Source organism: Marmota flaviventris, chromosome 14 (genome assembly GCF_047511675.1).
Source record: "Marmota flaviventris isolate mMarFla1 chromosome 14, mMarFla1.hap1, whole genome shotgun sequence".
NCBI classification, from domain to species: domain Eukaryota; kingdom Metazoa; phylum Chordata; class Mammalia; order Rodentia; family Sciuridae; genus Marmota; species Marmota flaviventris.
This window is the reverse complement of record NC_092511.1, coordinates 21,130,386-21,150,845: the sequence shown is the minus strand read 5'-3', so window position 1 is coordinate 21,150,845 and position 20,460 is coordinate 21,130,386. Positions and strand designations below refer to the sequence as shown.

Here is a 20,460-nt window from a genome sequence, read left to right as displayed (position 1 = left end):
AGCAGAGCTGGGCCTAGGGTTTCCTGAGGTGCCACTTAGGTTCTGTGAGTTGCCTTGGCTTAAATCCTTGTCCACAGAAGAAACCATAGATGATCTAGCCTTTTTCGCCTGGAACAGCCATACACAGATAACCTACCTCAGGTTATATGAGTTTTCAAGAATCTTTCTGCCCAACAGAATTTCACTGCTGCAGCCAAAAGAGTGTGAGGGTGCCTTCAAGAGGGCCCGTAGGAACAGAACCTTGTAGAACATCCTGCAGCCACAACTAGAATACGGGAGTAATTGTAGTCATGTCCCTTCAGGAACAAGATGGGTCCAAGAAAAATGAACAGAAAGGTAATCAAGATGGTCCATTCCTAATAGGAACACCTCTAGTATACAGGCTTGGGAAGGGATCCCAATATTTCAGGCTAGGGTCTTCAGCAAGGTTTAGGAAGCCTAAACTGACAAATACGAAATTGCGAAGAATATCTGATGGCATTGAATAAATTATGGCACTGATTAAGAATGCTGTAGGAGTACCAGAAATGAGAGGATTAATGAGAGCCAAAATAGGGAGGAAGGTCGACCTTCAATTGCTGCTTGAAAACAAGTCAGGCTTGAGTAGGTAAAGGAGAAAAGAAATGACTCCTGAGTCCTCAGAAGTGAAGACAAGGAAATAAACGTGACTTTGTACTCACATTGTATTCTAACACAATCAAGTGATAATGTCAAGTTCATAGTTCCTTTCCGTGGACCACTGTGAAAAACAGAAATCTTTTTTTTTCCCCGGGGGAGTGTGATAAATATGAATTTTAGAAAGATGGAAGCAAAAGAAGCAAGGGGTGGCACACCTGGGCTACTTGAAATTGAGACCTGGGTCAGCAAACACTAGCTAAGGAAACTTCTATGCTGCACCATATGTTGATCCTAGTGTTGGAGCCTGCTGGGCCCCTCACCCCAGCAGATTCCAAAAGCCACTCTTCTCCCTCTCCCACTTAGCAGAGTTACCAGCACAGAACCACCCAGGCTGAACGCTCCTCCATCATCTATTCCAAACAAAAGCTTTAGAGACACTTGTTCAGCTTTCTGCAATCCAGTGGTCCTCCACTTGGACCACCTAGTATCATCACCTGGGGAGCCTGCCACAGTCACAGCTGCAGAGTCTGAGTTAATGGATCTGGGGTGTAACCAGAGCGTCAGGACTTGTATAAGTTCCCAGACGGACACATGCCAATGTGCAGACAAGGTTGAGAACCATTGGTTTCCTGCCTGCCAGAGAGAATTCACACCAGTCCCCCACCCTACAGCCTGGCTCAGACAGAACAATTTGAGGCAAAATGCAAAGAATTTTAATTAGCTTGATAATGGCAGAACTGAAATTAGACTCCAAGTTTCCTGACTCCCATATGCACCATTTGCCTCATGGCCAAGATGCTTACATTTAAAGTTTTCTTATCAACTTGATGGCCAAAGTGTGACCGGGGAAACAGAAGAAGCCCTCCAAAGATTTCTTTAAAATCATCTTATATTAAGTTCATTAATACCAGCTTCCTTTGTCAGAACTCCCATTTGTGATATTCACCATGTTTTTCAAGATACTCTCAGCTCTCGTTGGCAGGAAACAAAGCCTTTGCTTGGATTCTACTCCTCTGACTTTTGGTTATCAACTTCCAATAACTGGGAAAGAAGCTTAAATTTGAGTCAAAGGAAGCAAAAGGGATAGGGAGGTATACCCTTCTCTCAACTTTTTTTAAAATAGTAATTCCAGAAGTATAAATGAGTAAATAAATGTGTAAAAGGTTCTGAAGGTAAAGAATTAGGGAAGAGGGCATTCTTTCAATATAACATTACATGTATTATCTGTGCAACCCTATAATGCAGAAAGGAAAAGGAGCATTTTAAAAAGGACACAGATTTCCATTGCTCTTGTCCACATGTTAATGTGTGAGTTCGATCCACTTAACACTTAAAGATTTTTCCTGATGCCCAAGGCACAGATGCTGCCAGTTGGCGATATTATTCTCATAAAAATAAAGATAAGTGATTGCATTGAACAGTATTAATTACACCAAATCATTAATAGCAGTTATTGTGTTTTTATTAGAATAATAATAATAATGTAACCTCATAAGTACTTGTTTCCATGACCAAGTGTTCTTCTGTTTGAAAACAGGGAACTGGAAGAATTGGAACCAGATGGAGGGAAAGTGGTTTTTAAGTTAGAATTCAGGGTTGGTGGAATTCTTGTTTGTAGAGCACTTGCCAAGTATGTATGAAGTGCTGGGTTCAATCCCCAGCACTGGGAGTGGAGGAAAATCAAGCAACAGTAGTCCTGTCCCCTTCCCCCAACCCCCAGAGAAGCAGCCTCAGCCTCACTGCCCTCAGGAGGAGGAGGAGGATAGTAGCACAGAAGCCTTCCCTAATCCCTTACAATTCTAAGTATGTTTTCATATAGTTTTTTTTTCTTGTCTCCTCACAGCAAACTTGTGATTTTTAGATAAGGAAACTGAGGCCTAGAGAGAATTAAATTGGCTTGCCCCAAATCACACAGCTAGCAGGAAAAGGATTCTGGTTTTCATAACACAAATGAAAAAAATCACCTTCCTATTTTTAGGCTTTTTATTCCTCATTTTATTTTATAATGGGTCACCATGACTAGATGCAAAATTAATGGCACTAGGGTTGACTTCTCTTAATCCTTAGCAGTGTCATTACTTTTCCACTATGTTTTTAGTTATCTGATTTCTGTTTTTAACAATGGAATATCGAAGAAACAAAAGCAAAAAATTTTTAAAAATATTTTCTTAGATGTTGATGGACTTTAATTTTATTCATTTTTATTTATTTATACACAGTGCTGAGAATCGAACCCAGTGCCTCAGACATGCTAGACAAGAGCTCTACCACTAAGCCGCAAAAGCAAAATGTTTTGTTTCACTTAAGAGTTTAAAACTAGACCAGCCAAACAGATTTGTCAGGGAATCCATGTTGGAATAAATCAGAAATGATAACCATCACCAAGGGATATAGAAATCAAGTCATTCCCTGAGCAGGAAGAAGACAGAGATGGCAGCCTCTAAGTAAGATTCAGTTACAGCAAGCCTCCAAAGTGCACCCTGAGCATGAAATCTCTTCCTAATTACACCTCTGATGCACATGCTATGCCACCTGTACAGTGCCTCTGTATTTCTTATTCCTTGATGATCAGTTTCTTGACGGCAAAGCTGCAGGCTCTATGGTTTCCTTCTGCTCTGAAACATTCTTCCTAATCCCCTAAACTCCGTAATGTCTGTATCATCACCTCCACTTGCTAGGGCTGCCCTTGATGTTCACCTTTAATAGAGTTTGCTTGCATAAAACTGTTAAAAAGGAGAAGAAAAGTTTCATTGCTCTAATTTCTATCAAGCTCTTCATGCCTAGGAATGGCCTTTTCCTAATCCCTGCCATGTTTTTATAGGGACATTTTTCCCAGCTGTGTGACACCTTGATTGCCCACGGGAGAGAGTTATTATATAAAGTAAGATGAGAGAACAAAGATTTAGTTTCTGGCATGAATCTTTAACCTGTTGAATGAGATCCCTTTGCATTCACCTAGCAAATAAATAACTGGCCTCCATCAGGGAAACCTCTGATAGATGAGCTCCTTCCAACAGGGAACCCTCCCCATGACAGTACTTGCTATATGGGTTGTACTTCCCTGTACATATTGAATTCTGCTGGTAAGAAGTTATTATACATTGTTTGAGATTGTTGCCTAAACAGCATTTAGGCCAGAAAAAGATCAAAAGGAAGAGTGTTCTTTAAGGAAGAAGGTATCAGATATGGCAGTTAAATCAGGAATCAGACGAGCACGGTGGCACACGCCTGTAATCCCAGTGACTCAGGAGGCTGAGGCAGGAGGATTGCATGTTCAGAACCAGCCTCAGCAAAAGTCAGGAATCAAGAAACTGTAGCCCACAGAGCAAATCCTACCTACCTGCCTAGTTTTGTAAAGAAAGCTTGATTAGAACACAGCCACACCCATTTGTCTCAGATTGTCTTTTGGCTACTTTCACACTATAACAGAGAGTTGAATACTTACAAAAGAAATCATGTGGCCCATAACACCTGGAATATATACTGCCTGGCCCTTCATTAAAGGAGTTTCCAACCCCCTGGTCTAGGTGATCCCAAAGTTTGCTCAGACCATTTTATCCACATTCCCTGGATCTTTTTCGGGGGGGGGGGGGGTTGGGGGGGCTGGTACCAGGGATTGGACTCAGGGGCACTCAACAATTGAGCCACACCCCCATCCCTATTTTGTATTTTATTTAGAGACAGGGTCTCACTGAGTTGCTTAGCGCCTTGCTTGTGCTAAAGCTGGATTTGAACTTAACGATCCTTCTGTCTCAGCCTCCCAAGTGGCTGGAATTATAGGTGTGCGCCACAATATCTGACTCCCTAGGATCTTAACCTAAGTAAATCCCCGTGTTTCTTGATAGCTCCAAAATGAAACAGTTTTCTGTGAAGGAACATATTCACCAGGAAATCTTAGTGCTGCTTGCAGAACAGAAAACTAGAAGTACCGTGAAGAGGTGGCAAGCCTAGGGCCTGGGGAACCAGGCAGGTAACAGGAGCTGTGTAGGCCAAGTAGGGCTGAGTGAACTTGAGAACCTGTGCCTACTTTGGGGGCCATCACCTCTTAGTTCCTGCCTTGTAGGAGTGTGAACCCGGTGTCACCAGAATCTCTGGATTTTCAGGACCTCCTGGAAATCTGTTTTGTGTAATCTCTTAATATTTAAATATGATTGCTGATTAAATTTAAAATAAGGGACTGAGGGGCTCAGTGATGGGGCATGTGCTTAGCATACACAAGCTCTGAGTTCAATCCACAGCACCAGGTTTAAAAAAAAATTTTTTAAATAGCAAGGCAATCACACACAAACCTACACGTGGAAGTTTGCAGCAGCTTTATTCATATTTGCCAAAACCTGGACGCTAACAAGATATCCTTCAGCAGGTAAATGAGGAATAAAATATGGTCCATCCAGACAACTGAATATTATTTAGCTCTAAAAAGGAATGCGCATAAGCCACATAAAGATACAGAGGGACCTCAGATGCATATTACTAAATGAAAGAAGCCTGTCTGAAAAGGCTACACACTGTGTGATTCTGACAATATGACATTTTGGAAAAGTCAAAACTCCAGAGACAGTGAAAAGATCACTGGTTGCCAGGGGCTGAGAGAGGGAGGGATGAATAGACAGAGACCAGAGGATTTTTAGGGGAATGATACTTACCCTATCCTTTATGATACTATAATGGTGGGTATCTGTCATTATACCCTCATCCAAACCTACAGGATACACAAAGAGTGTATATAACACAAAAAGTGAACCCCATGTAAACTGTGGAGTTTGAGAGATAATGATGTTTTGGTGTAGGTTCATCAGTTTTAACAAAGATGCCACTCTGGTGCAGAATGTTGATGACAAGGGATGCAGGACCGGGCGATGGGAGGGACAGCAGGTACATGGGAACTTTCTGTACTTAACACTTACTTTTGCTAATAACCTAAAACTGCCTTTAAAAATAAAGTATATCTTAAAAAATAGTAGGACCAGCAAGATGCATCTAAGTGTCAGATTCAACTCTCACCCACCAGTTTATAATTTCTGCTATGGACTCAACTTAGAAGTCAGGCCAAGATCCAGCCAAGGTGGCAGTCAGACAAGTGGCTGTATATCAGAGTGGCATGACAGGGGATGCCAGAGCATGCAGCCATCACAGCACCAGGAAGCCAGAACTGGCAATAGAGATGTGAATGGGAAGTAGCTGATGTCACAGGCCTTGCAGTGTCTTCTGGGCTTGAGCCTAGACCTAAAGGCCTGGCCTCTGGGGATGGTTGACTAGGCAGATGAGCTAGGGAACTAACCAGATGATTAGGATTCACACTCATTCTGACAGAGAGACCCAGTGACCAAAGTGGGCCACAAAGCAGTAGGTTGGTCTGAGGATCCCGACAGAAGCACAACCACTCGAGTTATGGTTCAGGGTCAGAGCAAGCGGACTAGCCCTCTAGACTAGTCAGGACTTTTTGGACAATACAATAAACAACCAATTCAAAATAGCTTAAGAAAAAAAACTATAAAGGAGTGAAATGGCTTATATAACTGAAATGCCCCGTGGCAGAGCTGGCTTAGGGCAGCTTAGGCGCCCATTAGTCTATTAGGAGTTTGTATCTTCCCGTGTCTTCACCTTCCCCTGTCTGCTATGTGTCTGTTTCCATGTAGGCTGGCTGCACATGGTGAGCCAGGGGCTCCAGGATTACGGTATCTCATAGTTAGCATTCCCACTGGAGGAAGACTTGTCTTCCCTCGAGGTCTCCATAAAATCCCCAGGATTGACTCTTAGTGAACTAATTTGGGTCATACACCCACTCAGAGTAGTAGTACTTGCTTTTTTAATCAGGCCTGGGACCCTTGGACAACCTTCTTAGATTGTCTATGAATGAAAAAGAAATAGAGGTGTAAAGAAAAAAATCAAAGGGCCATTAATAGAGAGATGGTAAGTAGCATGTAGAAACAATAGTATTCCACTATACCAAGTTACCCAGTTTAGCAAGAGCTATTAAAATTCCCTTCTCTTTGTCTCCCATGTCAAGGTCAGGGAAAAGATAGAGAGATTCTAGAATATCAGGCAAGTCTTTTCAAAGATGCCCTCATTTATAGTAAACTCTCATAAATATTGAAGATTGATGATGGAGGATGGCTCTGTCTCAATGGGAATTGTCAGATGAACAGATCAAAAGGAGAAGGAAGCTCTAGAACTTGTGATTCACGTTAAATATGTCACATTTTAGGTGGGATATAAGTGAAACATTAATACAGTATATAACAATTCTTTGGGCTGAAATCAAGTCTCCCATCTTAAATTAAGAAGATTAATTAGTTAATGTTTATAAAGTACTGTGCAGATATGCCCTTTTAAAATGCTAAGTGTTCTAAAAACTACACTATAGCATTTTACTAAATGTAAAAGATCTAACGTTCACCATTTCTTTGGCACAGGTTGGCAAGGATTCTTTTGGCAATGATTATATAGAAAACTTAAAACAGAATGATATTTCTACAGGTAAATTTTCATCTTTTTTAAAAGTGAATTTTTATAAGTTTCTTCTGTGATCTTGTTTCAATAAAATTGAACATGGAATAGAATTATTACATCCTCCTCTGGTGGCCATAGAATTTGTATGCACAGCTTTGTCTGGTCTTATTTAAATGTCTCCTGGTTCTTTAACGTACATTCCTCCAGACAGGAATCAGGTGGGAGGTTATGAACCTTCATCTCATGGACAAATGACAAGGAAAACCAAGTGATAAGTTCACAAAAGATATTTTAAGAAAAGTGTTATTGTTAAAGCTGAAACCGATCACAGATATCATCAAGGCTGAACCCATGATCACAGAAGGGAAAAATGGAAGGTCAGAGAGGTTCTCTGGCTTTTCAAGAGCATGCAGCAAGTTGGAACTAGAGCCAGATCTAGAATGGAGGTCTTCTGTTTCCAGTTCTGAGCTCTTTCCTACTGCCAGAGGCTGCCTGATCAACATTTATGTTTACATGCCAGACCACAATTCTTGACCAGATGAAAGCTTATGAGAATGAAGAAAATAAAAAAAGTTCATTTTATATGTTCGACCTTTTGGTTTTTTATCTCAAGTCTCTCGTTTTTTCAGTGAAGAAAAGAAATGTGTTGATCTAGAAAAATGCATATGTATACAATTATGAGTAATTTGGGGAACTGGAAGTGAGGCTGGTTTGATAGGTTGTTATTAATGCACAGAAAAGGTGCTGCTAAATGTAAAGATGTCTATTTTCCTCATTGTATAGGTGATGGGTATAAATTAGCACTAATTACTTATTTTTTAACTCATTCCAGATGGTTAAAGGTTAAAAAGTTTTTTTCGAGGATTAGTGTTGCATTGAAATTGTTAAAATAAGTTATCCATGCCAGGCTGTATGTACGTGATTGTAATTTTCTTTTTCTTTTCTTGTAGAATTTACATATCAGACTAAAGATGCTGCTACAGGAGCTGCTTCTATAATTGTCAATGATGAAGGTATGTGTTTCGCATATTAGAGCGTCATTTCCTAAAACGGATAGTTCATCTCCAGAGCTAGATTGGAAGCACTCACTGCTTCCAGTCCTATGGACCTCTTACCCACCCACCATTTCACAGCCTAATGTGAATTTTCCAATCCAAATATGTTTTCCTTTTTATACTCCCCATATTGATTGCTTAAATATGTCATTACTCATCTGACACATACGAAGCATTATAATTCCCCCAAATATTTGAATTCCGTTATGTTCCCATCATCCTTCATGTGAACTCAGAATTGACATTTGTCTCTAAAAGCAGTCAAGTATTCATCTGTTATTTCCATTACACTCAGTAAGTAAATGTAAATAGGTGCAAAAGAAAGTTTGCTGGATCATATTTATAGAATCTTCACTGAGTAAATGGCAGCAACTAATCACTTCTAACTTATCGTTAGTGTTCAATTTTGTCTGCTCTTTAAACAGCAATCAGATTTCAAAAGTCTATACAAGTAAGTGCACCTCGAGGCTTTACCACAATTAAAACATTAATCTTTAAAAACAGTGACTACCAAAAAAAAAGTGATTGCCTTCAAGTTAGGTTTTCATAATTTCTGCCAACTGTTTTAAGTATAAAACACCTACACAGATTTTTTAAAAAGACCAAGCATTTCATGGGCACCTAGGACAGACCTAGTTAGACATTATAGGCAGTTAGTGTGTTTTGTGTTAGATTAGGATTTATCAAGATATTTCTTTTGTTTGCACAGCACCCCCCTTTATCTGTGGGGGAATACATTTCAAGACACCCAGTGGATTCCTGAAACTGTGGGTAGTACTGAGCCCGATATAGACCATGTTTTTTTTCTTATACATATATGCCAATGATAAAATTTATTTTATAAATTAGGACCAGCAAGAGATGAACAAGAATAACTAAAAATAACAGAGATTGTATAACAATTTTCTATGATAAAATTGATATGAATGTAGTCTCTCTATTTCAAAATCTTATGTGCTATACTCACCCCTTGGGTGATGATGTGGATGACACAGTGCCTGCGTGATAAGACAAAGTGAGATGAATGACGTAGGCATTGTAGCTTTAGGCTACTGTGTAAAGGTTATTTGACCACTGCAAGGTCTCAACAATTCATAGGAAAATCAAACACTACCCTGGTGGGTAGTATGTATGGGCAAGACACTGGACAAAGGGATGATCCACATCCCAGATGGGCTGGAGCCCAGTGAAATGGGGTTTCGTTATGCTACTCAGAATAACATGCAATTTAAAACCTATGAATTGTTTATTTCTGGAATTTTGTATTTAATATATTTGGACCATGTTTGATCACAGTAACTGAAACCATGCAAAGTAAAACCACAGAGAAAAGGGGACTAATGTGACGCAGTTTTACAATATCACTTTGCATAGAAGGTGTGGGATTTTTAACTCAAGTGATCCTAGAGCTTCAATAATTTTTAAAATTCCATTTAAAGACAGTAGATCAAAGTTTTCACTCAAACAATAGAAAGTCTGTGTTCATTACTTTAAGCTATCTCTTAAGTAATTATTGCTGCCAACATCAGCTCATTCCTTGTCTTAAACCTTTTATTTTGTTCCAGGGATAGCTTCAAGTTTTCTTTTCTTTACCTGTGAAACAAAACCTGCATTTTCCATGCAGAGGTATAATTTCACATTATGTATCAGTGCCTATTATGGTAGACTTTGCCTGGTTCTTAGGGTGGCAGTGCCTTTAAGAGTAGGGACTGCAAGGGCTGGGGCAGGGGCTCAGTGGTAGGGCGCTTGCCTTGCACGTGTGAGGCACTAGGTTCAATTCTCAGCACCACATAAAAATAAAATAAAGATATTGTGTCTACCTAAAACTAAAAAATAAACATTAAAAAAATCATCAACAATGAATAAAAATGTTTAAAAAAAAAAAAAAGAGTAGGGACTGCAGAAGACCTAGGACAAATGCAAAAATGGGACACTTGGTTCCTTTCGTCCAGAGATTGAGTACGCAAGATAAAATCCTGAGTTGCATTTTGAAAGTTCAACTTGAGGGATGAAGGAGTGAGCCACAAAATAGACAGCTGTAGTCTTGAGCTTGTTGCTCAGTAGCTAAGGCCAGTCCTGAAATGCAGATTTGGAGGTCAGAACACAGAGGCTACAGTTGCCTCCAACAGAGAGAATGAGGCCAGTGCAGGAAGCAGAGATGCTGTCTTTCAGCAAGTGGGTACTTTGATTTTTTCCAGGACCGAGGTTGGGTTTGTGCTAAACCATCCCCACTTTATTAAGTCCTCCTCCTCCTGGCCAACAAACACATCTGTGGTAAGATGATAGGCTAGAATTTGTTCTGTGCTGAGAGGTAATTTTAGGTCATGTCTATACAAGATCATCACGAGCAGCCTGGAGCACAAAAAATGCCTGTTGCAACGCATTCCCCTAGATCAGTGCCGTCCAACAAAAAGAAGATGCAGGCCACAGGGGGGATTTTAAATTGTCCAGGAGCCACATTTTAAAAAGTTAAAAAAAAAAACAGGTAAACTTAATTTTGACACTGTTTACTTAGCCACAAAATCCAAAATATTACCATTTCAAAATGTATTCAAAAGTGTCATTTGAAATTTAAAACCTTTTTAATGTTTTAAAAGTTGAGATTTTTACCTCCTTTTCTCAGTACTGTCTGAAATCCACTGTGTGTATTTTTTACTTAAAGCACAGTTTCAATTGAGACTAGCCACATTCCAAGTGTTTAATGGCCACATGTGCTACTGTAATACTGTGTTGGAGAACACAGCTCTTAAGAGTTCACCTGAGAGAAATGCACCACTGCCCCTCCACCATGTTGGGGGATTATAGAGAGTGGGCCCAGGTGATAGGAATGTATCAATTCCTTGGTCCTGTTGCCTCAATTTGTTCTGGTATAGCATAGGCTAGATAGTCTTCTATCTGGTACAATTTTCTATCTGCTAGATAGAATAAAATGTGTTTGGATTGACAGAATTACCTCTTAGAATACCATTGGGTTCATACATCAACTATTTTTTCGTACAATAGAGCATTAGTTTTAAGCTTATACAAGTTTATTCCTATTTATACTCATCTATATGGCATCTGTCATTTATAATTCAGAATCTTTGTCATATATATTTATTAGCATTTCCCATTAAGTAAATTTTTAAGTATGTTTTATAAAATGTATTAACTAGCATTCTTTATACATAGGAATATTAATAAGGGAAACCTTTTAAAAATTTTTCAAAGTAATCAGAATAAGCCAGGACTGGTAGCACACACTTGTAGTCCCTGCTATTCAGGAGGCCAAGGGAGGAGGATGGCTTAAGCCCAGGAGTTCAAGGCCAATCTAGAAAACATAGCAAAACTGTGTCTCCTAAAAAAAGTAATCTGAATAATATGAGTCTCAAGAGACATTCTAAAAGATACATTTGAAACGCAAAATTTAACCTGAATGTCCTGAAAATGTCAAAATTAATACTTACAATACATTTTGTATAATAACTTTATAAAGATGATTGTAACATTGCAGAATATCATTGCTTGGCTTTGCTTGGTTTTAATATAAATATGTAGGATTTCTTTATAGGCCAGAATATCATCGTCATAGTGGCAGGAGCAAATTTACTTCTGAATACTGAAGACCTGAAGGAAGCAGCCAGTGTCATTAGCCAAGCCAAAGTCATGATCTGCCAGCTAGAAATAACTCCAGCAACTTCTTTGGAAGCTCTGACAATGGCCCGTAGCAATGGAGGTAATTTTACATATTTGTCACTCTTTCTTTAAAAGCTTTTATCGCTGTCTTAATTAAAGTTAACCTTTTAAGTTAAGCAAAGCAATACTTTTTCTGTAGTAAAATATTCGTTCCTCCATCTGTGAGATTCACTGTCTTGTAGTTCTTGATAACGTTAGAAAGACTTACAAATAGGGCAGAAGCAACATGAGGAACATCTCCAACATCCCACAGTATAATCTGCAGTCTTGTTAGCAGAATGATACAGGGACTAATTAATCTCTAAAGGAGCATTGGCTAAGGTACACCCTGAGGAGTGAGGAGCAGCGGTTAAGCTGTCTATCATGTCAAGTCACTGAGGAGCAGCAGTTAAGCTGTCTGTCATGTCCAGTCACTACCCAGTTACACTTTAATAAACCTCAAAAGGAATCAAAGATTTTTTCTTTCTCCTTTTTGTAAAACTATCATTTTCTCAATAAGCAACCAAAGATTATTTGTATGTAATGTTTTCTATGTTGTCAATGTGTATAAAGCAGCTGTTTTCTTTGATCTTTGATTCGGAAATGGTTAAACCTACCAAAAAAGGCAAAGCTGCATAATGAAACCAGTCACCCAACAGTTATCAACCTAAGGTTAATTTTATTTCATCTTTTCTCCCACCCACTCCTCTTCCTCTGGCAAATAACAAACAGGTTTTTTATACTTCCTCCTCCCTTTTCTCCACTGCCTATGAGAAGAGCATCTTCTGAGATAGAATCCCATTTCTGTCCCTGTAAGCTTTGTGGTCTTAGCAGAATTTGCTGCTTTTTCTGAACTGGTCTGTAAAATGCAAATGGAAATATGCCTACAGGATTATTCTAAGAATGGAATAAAATTAAATGTGATGCCAACCATGGGATGGTACAAGCCAACAAATCCCAGTTTTCTTCTCTCCATTCACTTCTCTCTTTACATTAAAAATTAAGATAATATCCTGATCTAGCACTATTTGGTCAAAAAAATCAAAATAAAAAGTAGCCAATCTAAGACAGTGGCTTCAGTTTGATGTGGTGACATTATTTCTTTGATTTATAATAAGAATAAAATAGAGATTCACATTGACTTTCCCAGATAAGACTTTCTCAGCGAGGTAAAAAAACTAAAAGAAGAACTGTGTGTGTGTGTGTGTGTTCATGTGTGTGTGTGTGGTGTTCTATATAGCAATAAATGGAAAATAAACCACTGAAATGATTTTGTGAAGAAAGTATATGTCCTGATTTAACAAATTTTCCTCTTGGCAAAACAATGTGCCGTGGCAAATTCTCACTGACATTTACTGTATTTTTAATGGACTGGAAGCTGTCAGAAAGAATTCTAAGCCAAAACCCGTTTGGTTGCATTTTCTGGAAGTGTCACAAATAAAGGCTAATGCTCCTGGTAGGCATTCTCTGCACGGCGCTCCTCTCAGGAGATGTGAATCCAGTGTGCCCTTCACCCTGCTCCTGTCTCTGGGTAGATCAAAACATATTCTCAAGTAACTTCTCTTTCTTTTCCACTGTCCCATGTCTCTCACTGTTTCCTCTGTCCTAGTTGAATTCCTGTTGCCCACCCATCTTGTGGAGGAGAGGAAGGTACAGCCACAGTGAGCTTACCTCTCACAGGTGAGGCTAGAGTAACCCTCTTGGGCAGGCAGCCTAACCTCAGGCTGTCACTGGGTGGGATCCAGAAATGCTTCCTCTGTCACCTGCCATGCAGCTGTTCCATCTGAGGAGCTGGAAGTCCTGGGATATTAGGAAGAGGGATAGGTTAAAGTGAGCTATGACCACCCAGCCTATTTCACACTTTGGCTAAGAGCCAGTGTGCCTAAGTATTACACCTACATGATCTTTCCCGTATAGTAGTCCCTTCTTAACTGGGGCAAATACATTCCAAGATTCGCAGTAAGATGTCTGAAACCTTAGGTAGTACCAAGCTCTATCATGTAATCTTTTCCATCCTAAGCACTCATCACATATTATGACCAAACCTTTTGCAGTTTGAGAGACATAAAAGCAAAACCTGTGGTAATTTCTCTTCCCTTCTTCTCAGTTTTATGGATAGAAGATTCATTCTTGCTGTAGAGCTTAGCGATCTTAGCATAAAAATTTTTCTTTCCTTATTATCTCAAGAACTTTCACCTTTTCACCTAAAGGGACCACTTTATAAGTTCTATTTGGCAAATATCAAGTTACCTCATCACTACTCTTACACTTTAGAGCCCTTATTAAGTAAAAAAAGGGTTCCTTGAACAGTATAGTACCATGAGACCACAGCAGTTAATTCGATAACCAAGATGGCTCCTAAATGACTAACTTGCAGGTGATACAGTGTGGGGAGGCTGGACAGAGGAACAATTCACATTCCCAGTGGGGTGCAATAGAATGACGTGAGATTTCATCACGACTCAAAATGGTATACAATTTAAAATTTATGAATTGCTTATTTCTGGAATTTTCCATTTAATAGTTTTAGACCCTGATTGACCTTGAGTAAAACTGTGGACAGCAAAACCACAGATGGCTGGGGGGGGGGGGGGGGGGGGGTGATTGTGTAATAATATTGGAAGTAGTAATACCTTGCATTTAAATGTACTTTATACCTTATAAGGTTCTTTCTTGCCCATTTGATCTTCAGAAAAACCTTATGACAGAAATTTGGCAGCCATTGTTCTCTCAGGATTAAAGGTGAAGAGACTGAGACTCAAAGAGGCTTAGGAAGTTGTACAACCAACATCACACTTTTAGTACGTGTGGAAATAGAATTTCAGACTATAAGACCCAAGTTCTGTCTCCTAGACCACACTTTAAAAAGAAAGTGCCACATGCCATTGACTTTAAGGAACTAAGCCATTATGAAGAATTTTCTCTAGAAGAGTAAAATCCATACATTTTAATTGTCCAGTGCACAGCCTAAGTATGGAAAGTGTTTGCTATTTTTGTGAAGAGCACACGTACAAGTTTACGACAACAAATCCCATGATTATGTACAAGTCTAATGAACCAATTTTTTAAAAATGTGGAAAAAAATAAAGAAAATTAAAAAAAAAAAAAACAGTGAAGAAGCCCTAGAGCTTCATCAATGCATTGCCACACACTGCAGTACAGCACACACACACACACACACACACAAGCACTCTGCCGAATCGGGCACCTTTCTCTGACCAAGTCAGTTGGTCACTGTTTGGTAGATAACAGCCAAGTGCACCTTAGATTCTACACTATGAATGGGGTGTGTGTGCGTGTACATGTGTGTATGCATGTTTATTTAGCATGTGTGTGCACTTAGTCTGTGGTATAGTAAAAGGAGAGTGATGGTTTGGTAATTCATGTGGAATGGTTTTTAATTCAGAATCAATCACAAGCAAATAGGGAACCTCAATCAAGAAAGCAACTTCTTGCCCAGAGTTTCCAGTTCTTCTTCTGTGAAACAAGAGAACTGGACTGAGAGTTCTCAATTCATTGATGTCACCATGGACTCATCACAGAGCAAAGTAGGCAAAGTTAATCATCTGCCGAGCTCTGAGTGTCTTGCCCAGGGCATATGTGCTGATCAGCATTATGCCACCTCAAGAAAGATGGTAAAGTTCTCATTGTCATAGTCTGACTTTATTGTCATAGCATCACTGCTTCCAAGAAGTAAAATTTGAATTATATACCTTGTATGACTAGATTATCTATCAATTATTAAAATACAAAGTAGTGGCGGGGTCATGGCTCAGTGGTAGAGCACTTGTCTAGCACATGTGAGGCACTGGGTTCGATTCTCAGTACCACATAAAAATAAAAAAATAAAATAAAGGTATTGTGTTCATCTACAACTGAAAATATTCTTTAAAAAATACAAAGGAAATGTTCCCTCCATCTTTGAATATTCTGTCTGAAAACTCTCTCCTGTCTTCACCACAGCATCACCTACAACATCAAAAAAATCGGTACCCCTGAATAGCACCCATCCCCGCAAGGTCACAGTGCAGTGAGGGGGGCCACTGCAGAGCTGCTTGTGATGAAATTATGCATGTTGGTTCTGGTCTTTATATCCATTTCAAAGCAAATGGAACATTACAGGAACAATTATACATAATTGAAATTGTAAGATCGCCAAGATTAAATCCTAGGTATGATACAGTGTATCTTTTAATGCGACTTTAGTCCTTTTCCATTTGGCAAACACAACTCCTTGGCTGGCCACCTAGACTTTCACAATAACATTGTCCAGCACACGGCTCAAGTTTGGAGAGATTTTGCTACTCAAGTTGCAAAAAAAGAGATAACCAAGCCCATGTTTTGGGAATCCCAGCCTTCTAGTGGTTTCTTTGATTAGGGTGATTTTTATACCCATTTCTCTGAGCTACTTCTTAGAGCCATCAACTGTCCAACCCTACACCTTCACCTACCCCACCCCCCAAAACCAATAATAGATTCCGCCTTGTTACCCTGCCTTTTAGCCTACCAACTGCTCCTCCGGGCTTCACCTCTTCCTTGTTGACATTGCTGTGTCAGCCATTGACATGTGGCCAAGATAACCAGGAGTTTAGTCCATCTTACATTGTAATGAATAATAATTATTGTAGGATGCTGTCAAGTCACCTCTGCAGCTCCAGGTCACTCCATGATACAGTGTGTGTTCTCTAGTTCTGCCTAGTCCCAGAATGACATCATCTTTTCTATCTTGTCTTACAAATTTGCATTCCTCTTTGATTAACTTCACGTCTACTGATTCTTCATGCTTCGTCATCATAGTAAAGTATTTCTGCTCATTTATGGAAGCAGGAGCCAAGAGGAGTCTTTTTTTTTTAATGGTATCTCCACTTTTCCCCTAAATTTAGTTACTCTAAATTGTGTATCAGACTGTAAGCACGTGTATCCAGTTACTATGGGTAAGAATGCTGTCCCTCGGTAAAATACAAGCAAATAAGATGTGATCGATTTTTATACATATTTATGGACAATTATAAAGTTCTTTATTCCAGCTATTGATACTTAAATTCATTGTAATCGTTGTTTAAAATCTGTGGGTATGGTAGAACTTGGCTGAGAATCCATCTGATCCTGGGCTTTTCTTTGTTGGTAGGCTTTTGATGGCTTCTTCAATTTCCTTACTTGAAATTAGTCTGTTTAAATTTTCTATGTCCTCCTGGTTCAATTTTTCCTCCATGTCTCTAGGAATTTGTTGATATCTTCAAGATTTTCTAGCTTATTGGACTATAAATTTTCAAAACAGTTTCTGATTATCTTCTTATTTCACTAGTGTCTGTGGTCATGTTTCCTTTTTCATCATGGATTTTAATAATTTGAAGTTTTTCTCTCTTTTGGTTAGCTTGGCTAAGGGTTTATCAATTTTGTTTATTCAAAGAACCAACTTTTTGTTTTGTTGATTTTTTTTTTTTTAATTTTTTAAAAATCTCAATTTCATTGATTTCAGCACTGTTTTTAATTACTTCCTGTTTTCTATGATTTGAGCATTGACTTATTCTTTTTCTAGGGTCTTGGGATATAAGTGTTAGATTAGTTAGTTAATCTTTCTCTTTTTTTTTTTTTTGTCTTTCTATTCTTTTAATGTATGAGCTCAGTGCTATGAACTTTCCTCTTAAAACTGCTTTCATAGTGTTCTCTGTTCCCATTTACCTCTAAGTATTTTCTTTTATATCACCTCTGATTTCTTCTGCTATCCATTCATCATTCAATAGTGAATTATTTAGCCTCCAGGTATTAGAATAGTTTCTATTTTTATCTTTTCATTTTATTCAATTTGATCTGATAGAATGCAGGGTATTAAGTCTATTTTTTTTTTATTTGTTAAGAGTTATTTTGTGGCCTGATATGTGGTCTATTTTAGAAAAGTTCCATGTACTACTGAAAAAAAAAAAAAAAGTAACCAGTCATTGATGGATGAAATATTCTCTGTAGTCTCTAAACTAATTTTATTTTTTAGTTCTGTAGCTTCTTTATTAATTTTTTGTTTAGAAGTTCTGTCTAGTAATGAGAGAAGTATGTTAAAGTCATCAGTATTATTGTGTGTGCTCTATTTGGTTCTTGATATCGAGAAGAGTTTGTTGGTTGTATGAAGATTCTCCACTATTGGGGCATAAAACTCAAAGTGGATCAAAGACCCAGGAATTAAACCAAAAACCCTGCATATAGTAGAAGAAAATGTAGGCTCAATACTCTACCATGTCAGGATTGGGATCTGACTTCCTGAACAAGACTCCTAAAGCACAAGAAGTGAAATCAAGAATCAATAAATGGGATGGCATCAAAATAAATAGCTTCTTCACAGCAAAGGAAACAGTCAAGAATGTGAAGAGAGAGCATATAGAATGGGAGAATATCTTTGCCACATGCATCTCAGACAGGGCATTAATTTCCAGAATATATAAAGAATTAAAAATACTTAACACCAAAAAACAACCCAATCAATAAATGGGCAAAGTAACTGAACAGACAGTTCTCAAAAGAAGGAGTGTAAATGGTCAACAAATATATGAAAAAGTGTTCAACATCTCTAGAGAGAATTGAGAATTAAAATTACAGAGATTTCATCTCACTCCAGTCAGAATAGCAATTATCAAAAATACAAGTAACAATAAATGTTGGTGAAGATATGGTGAAAAATTTATGTTCATACATTGCTGATAGGACTACAAATTGATGCATCTACTCTGGAAAGCAGCATAGAGATCTCCCATAAAACTAGGAATGGAATCACCATTAAACCCAGCTATCCCACTTCTTGGTATATATTTAAAATGTAGGATTTAAAATGAGTATACTGGGGGCTCGGGTTGTAGCTCAGTGGTAGCGCATTTTGCCTGGCATGTATAACGCACTGGGTTCGATCCTCAGCACCACAAACAAATAAATAAAGATACTGTGTGTCCATCTCCAACTAAAAAAAAAAAAAAATTAAAAATAAATAAATAAAAATAAACAAAATGAGTATACTGCAGTGCCACAGCCACATCAATGTTTTATCACAGCTCAGTTCACAATTAGCTAACCTATGGAGCCAACCTATGTGCCCTTCAACAGATGAATGGATACATAAAATGTGAGATATATATATATATATGTGTGTGTGTGTATATATATATATATATATGCATATATATATATATATATATATATATATATATATACACACACACACACACACACATACACACACACACAAAACTTGGCCCTTAAGAAGAATGACTTTATTACATTTTATTACAGTAAATGGATGGATCTGGAGACTATCATGCTAGGTAAAATAAGCCAGAACCCAAAACCAAAGTTCACTTGTTTTCTCTGATATGTAGAAACTCACCCACAATAAGTAGGGGAGAATAAGAATAGAAGTTCATTGGATTAGACAAAGGGGAATGAAAGGAAGGGATGGGGGGATAGGGAAAGAAAAGACAGTGTGGATCTGACATGATTTTCCTATGTACCTATATGAATTCACCACAGTAAATCCCACCATCGTGTACATCCACATAATGAGGTCCTAATTAGAAAAAGACATATTCCATGCTTGTATAATTATATCAAAATAGATTCTACTATCATATATAACTAAAAACAAAACAATAACATAAAATAAAATTTGTGAGGTTTTTAAATATTTTTTTCTTCTTTGAAATGGGGTTCTTACTGTGGTAGCCAGGTTGGTCTCAAATTCATGAGCTTAAGTGATTCTTCCACCTCAACCTACCACATAGCTGGGACCACAGGTGTATAACACCATGCCCAGCTTAAAATTGTTTTTATTGTGGAAAATTTCAAATATGTAAGGATATAGAATACTATATTGGTAAGTCCATATGTGCTCTCATTTAGCTTCAACAAATGTCAAGACATGACCAGGGTTTTTTTCATCTGTACCCCAACTCATTACTCTTTACCCTCCACTGCACAACACAGCTATTATATCATTTCATTAACAGTGTACCTGTTTTTTGATGGAAGATTAACTGCATGATGTACAACATTTAATCTACAGTCAGATTTATTCCAATTAACCTTTTATAACTAATTACTTCAGACTTTTCTCTTTATGCAAGTATAGAAATGTAACTACGTGTGTAGTTGTTTTTTTAATATTTATTTTTTTAGTTGTAGTTAAACAGAATATCTTTATTCTATTTATTTATTTATATGTAGTGCTGAGGATCAAACCCAGGGTCTTGCACATGCTAAGCAAGCGCTCTACCGCTGAGCCACAACCCCAGCCCCATGTAGTTATGTTTTTATGTGTTTTATTTAAAATGAATAGTTGGTAGAAACCTTCCTTTTTCACATACGGATAAATTATAAAAATCTTTCTCTCACAAAGGAAGGAGCTACTTCATTCTTTTTAGCTGCTGCAGAGAATTACATCAGGTGAATATGTCATAATTTTAACCAATCCATTTGATAGATGTGTAGGTTTCTTTTTGTATTTTTCTAGCACAGAGCTCCATGAGCATCACTGTGTATCATATTTGAATACCTATAGATTTCTGTGAGCATAGATTTAGAAAAGGAATTGCTAGCCCAGTGTGGTGGCACTCACTTGTAATCCCAGCAACTCCGGAGGCTGAGGCAGGAAGATTGCAAGTTTGAGAACAAGACTCAGCAACTTAACAAGGCCCTAAACAAC

General features: G+C 38.2%; 1 protein-coding gene across 1 annotated transcript in view; it reads left to right on the top strand.

Annotated features, from left to right (window-relative positions):
• The window catches only part of Rbks (ribokinase), an 86,677-nt gene that overhangs the window by 23,700 nt on the left and 42,517 nt on the right, over window positions 1–20,460 (top strand). Inside the window, exons 3-5 of the mRNA XM_027933424.2 lie at window positions 7,035–7,098; window positions 8,022–8,084; window positions 11,677–11,841. Of these exons, the coding sequence (XP_027789225.1) occupies window positions 7,035–7,098; window positions 8,022–8,084; window positions 11,677–11,841 (292 nt within the window). The remainder of the gene's footprint in view (window positions 1–7,034; window positions 7,099–8,021; window positions 8,085–11,676; window positions 11,842–20,460) is intronic.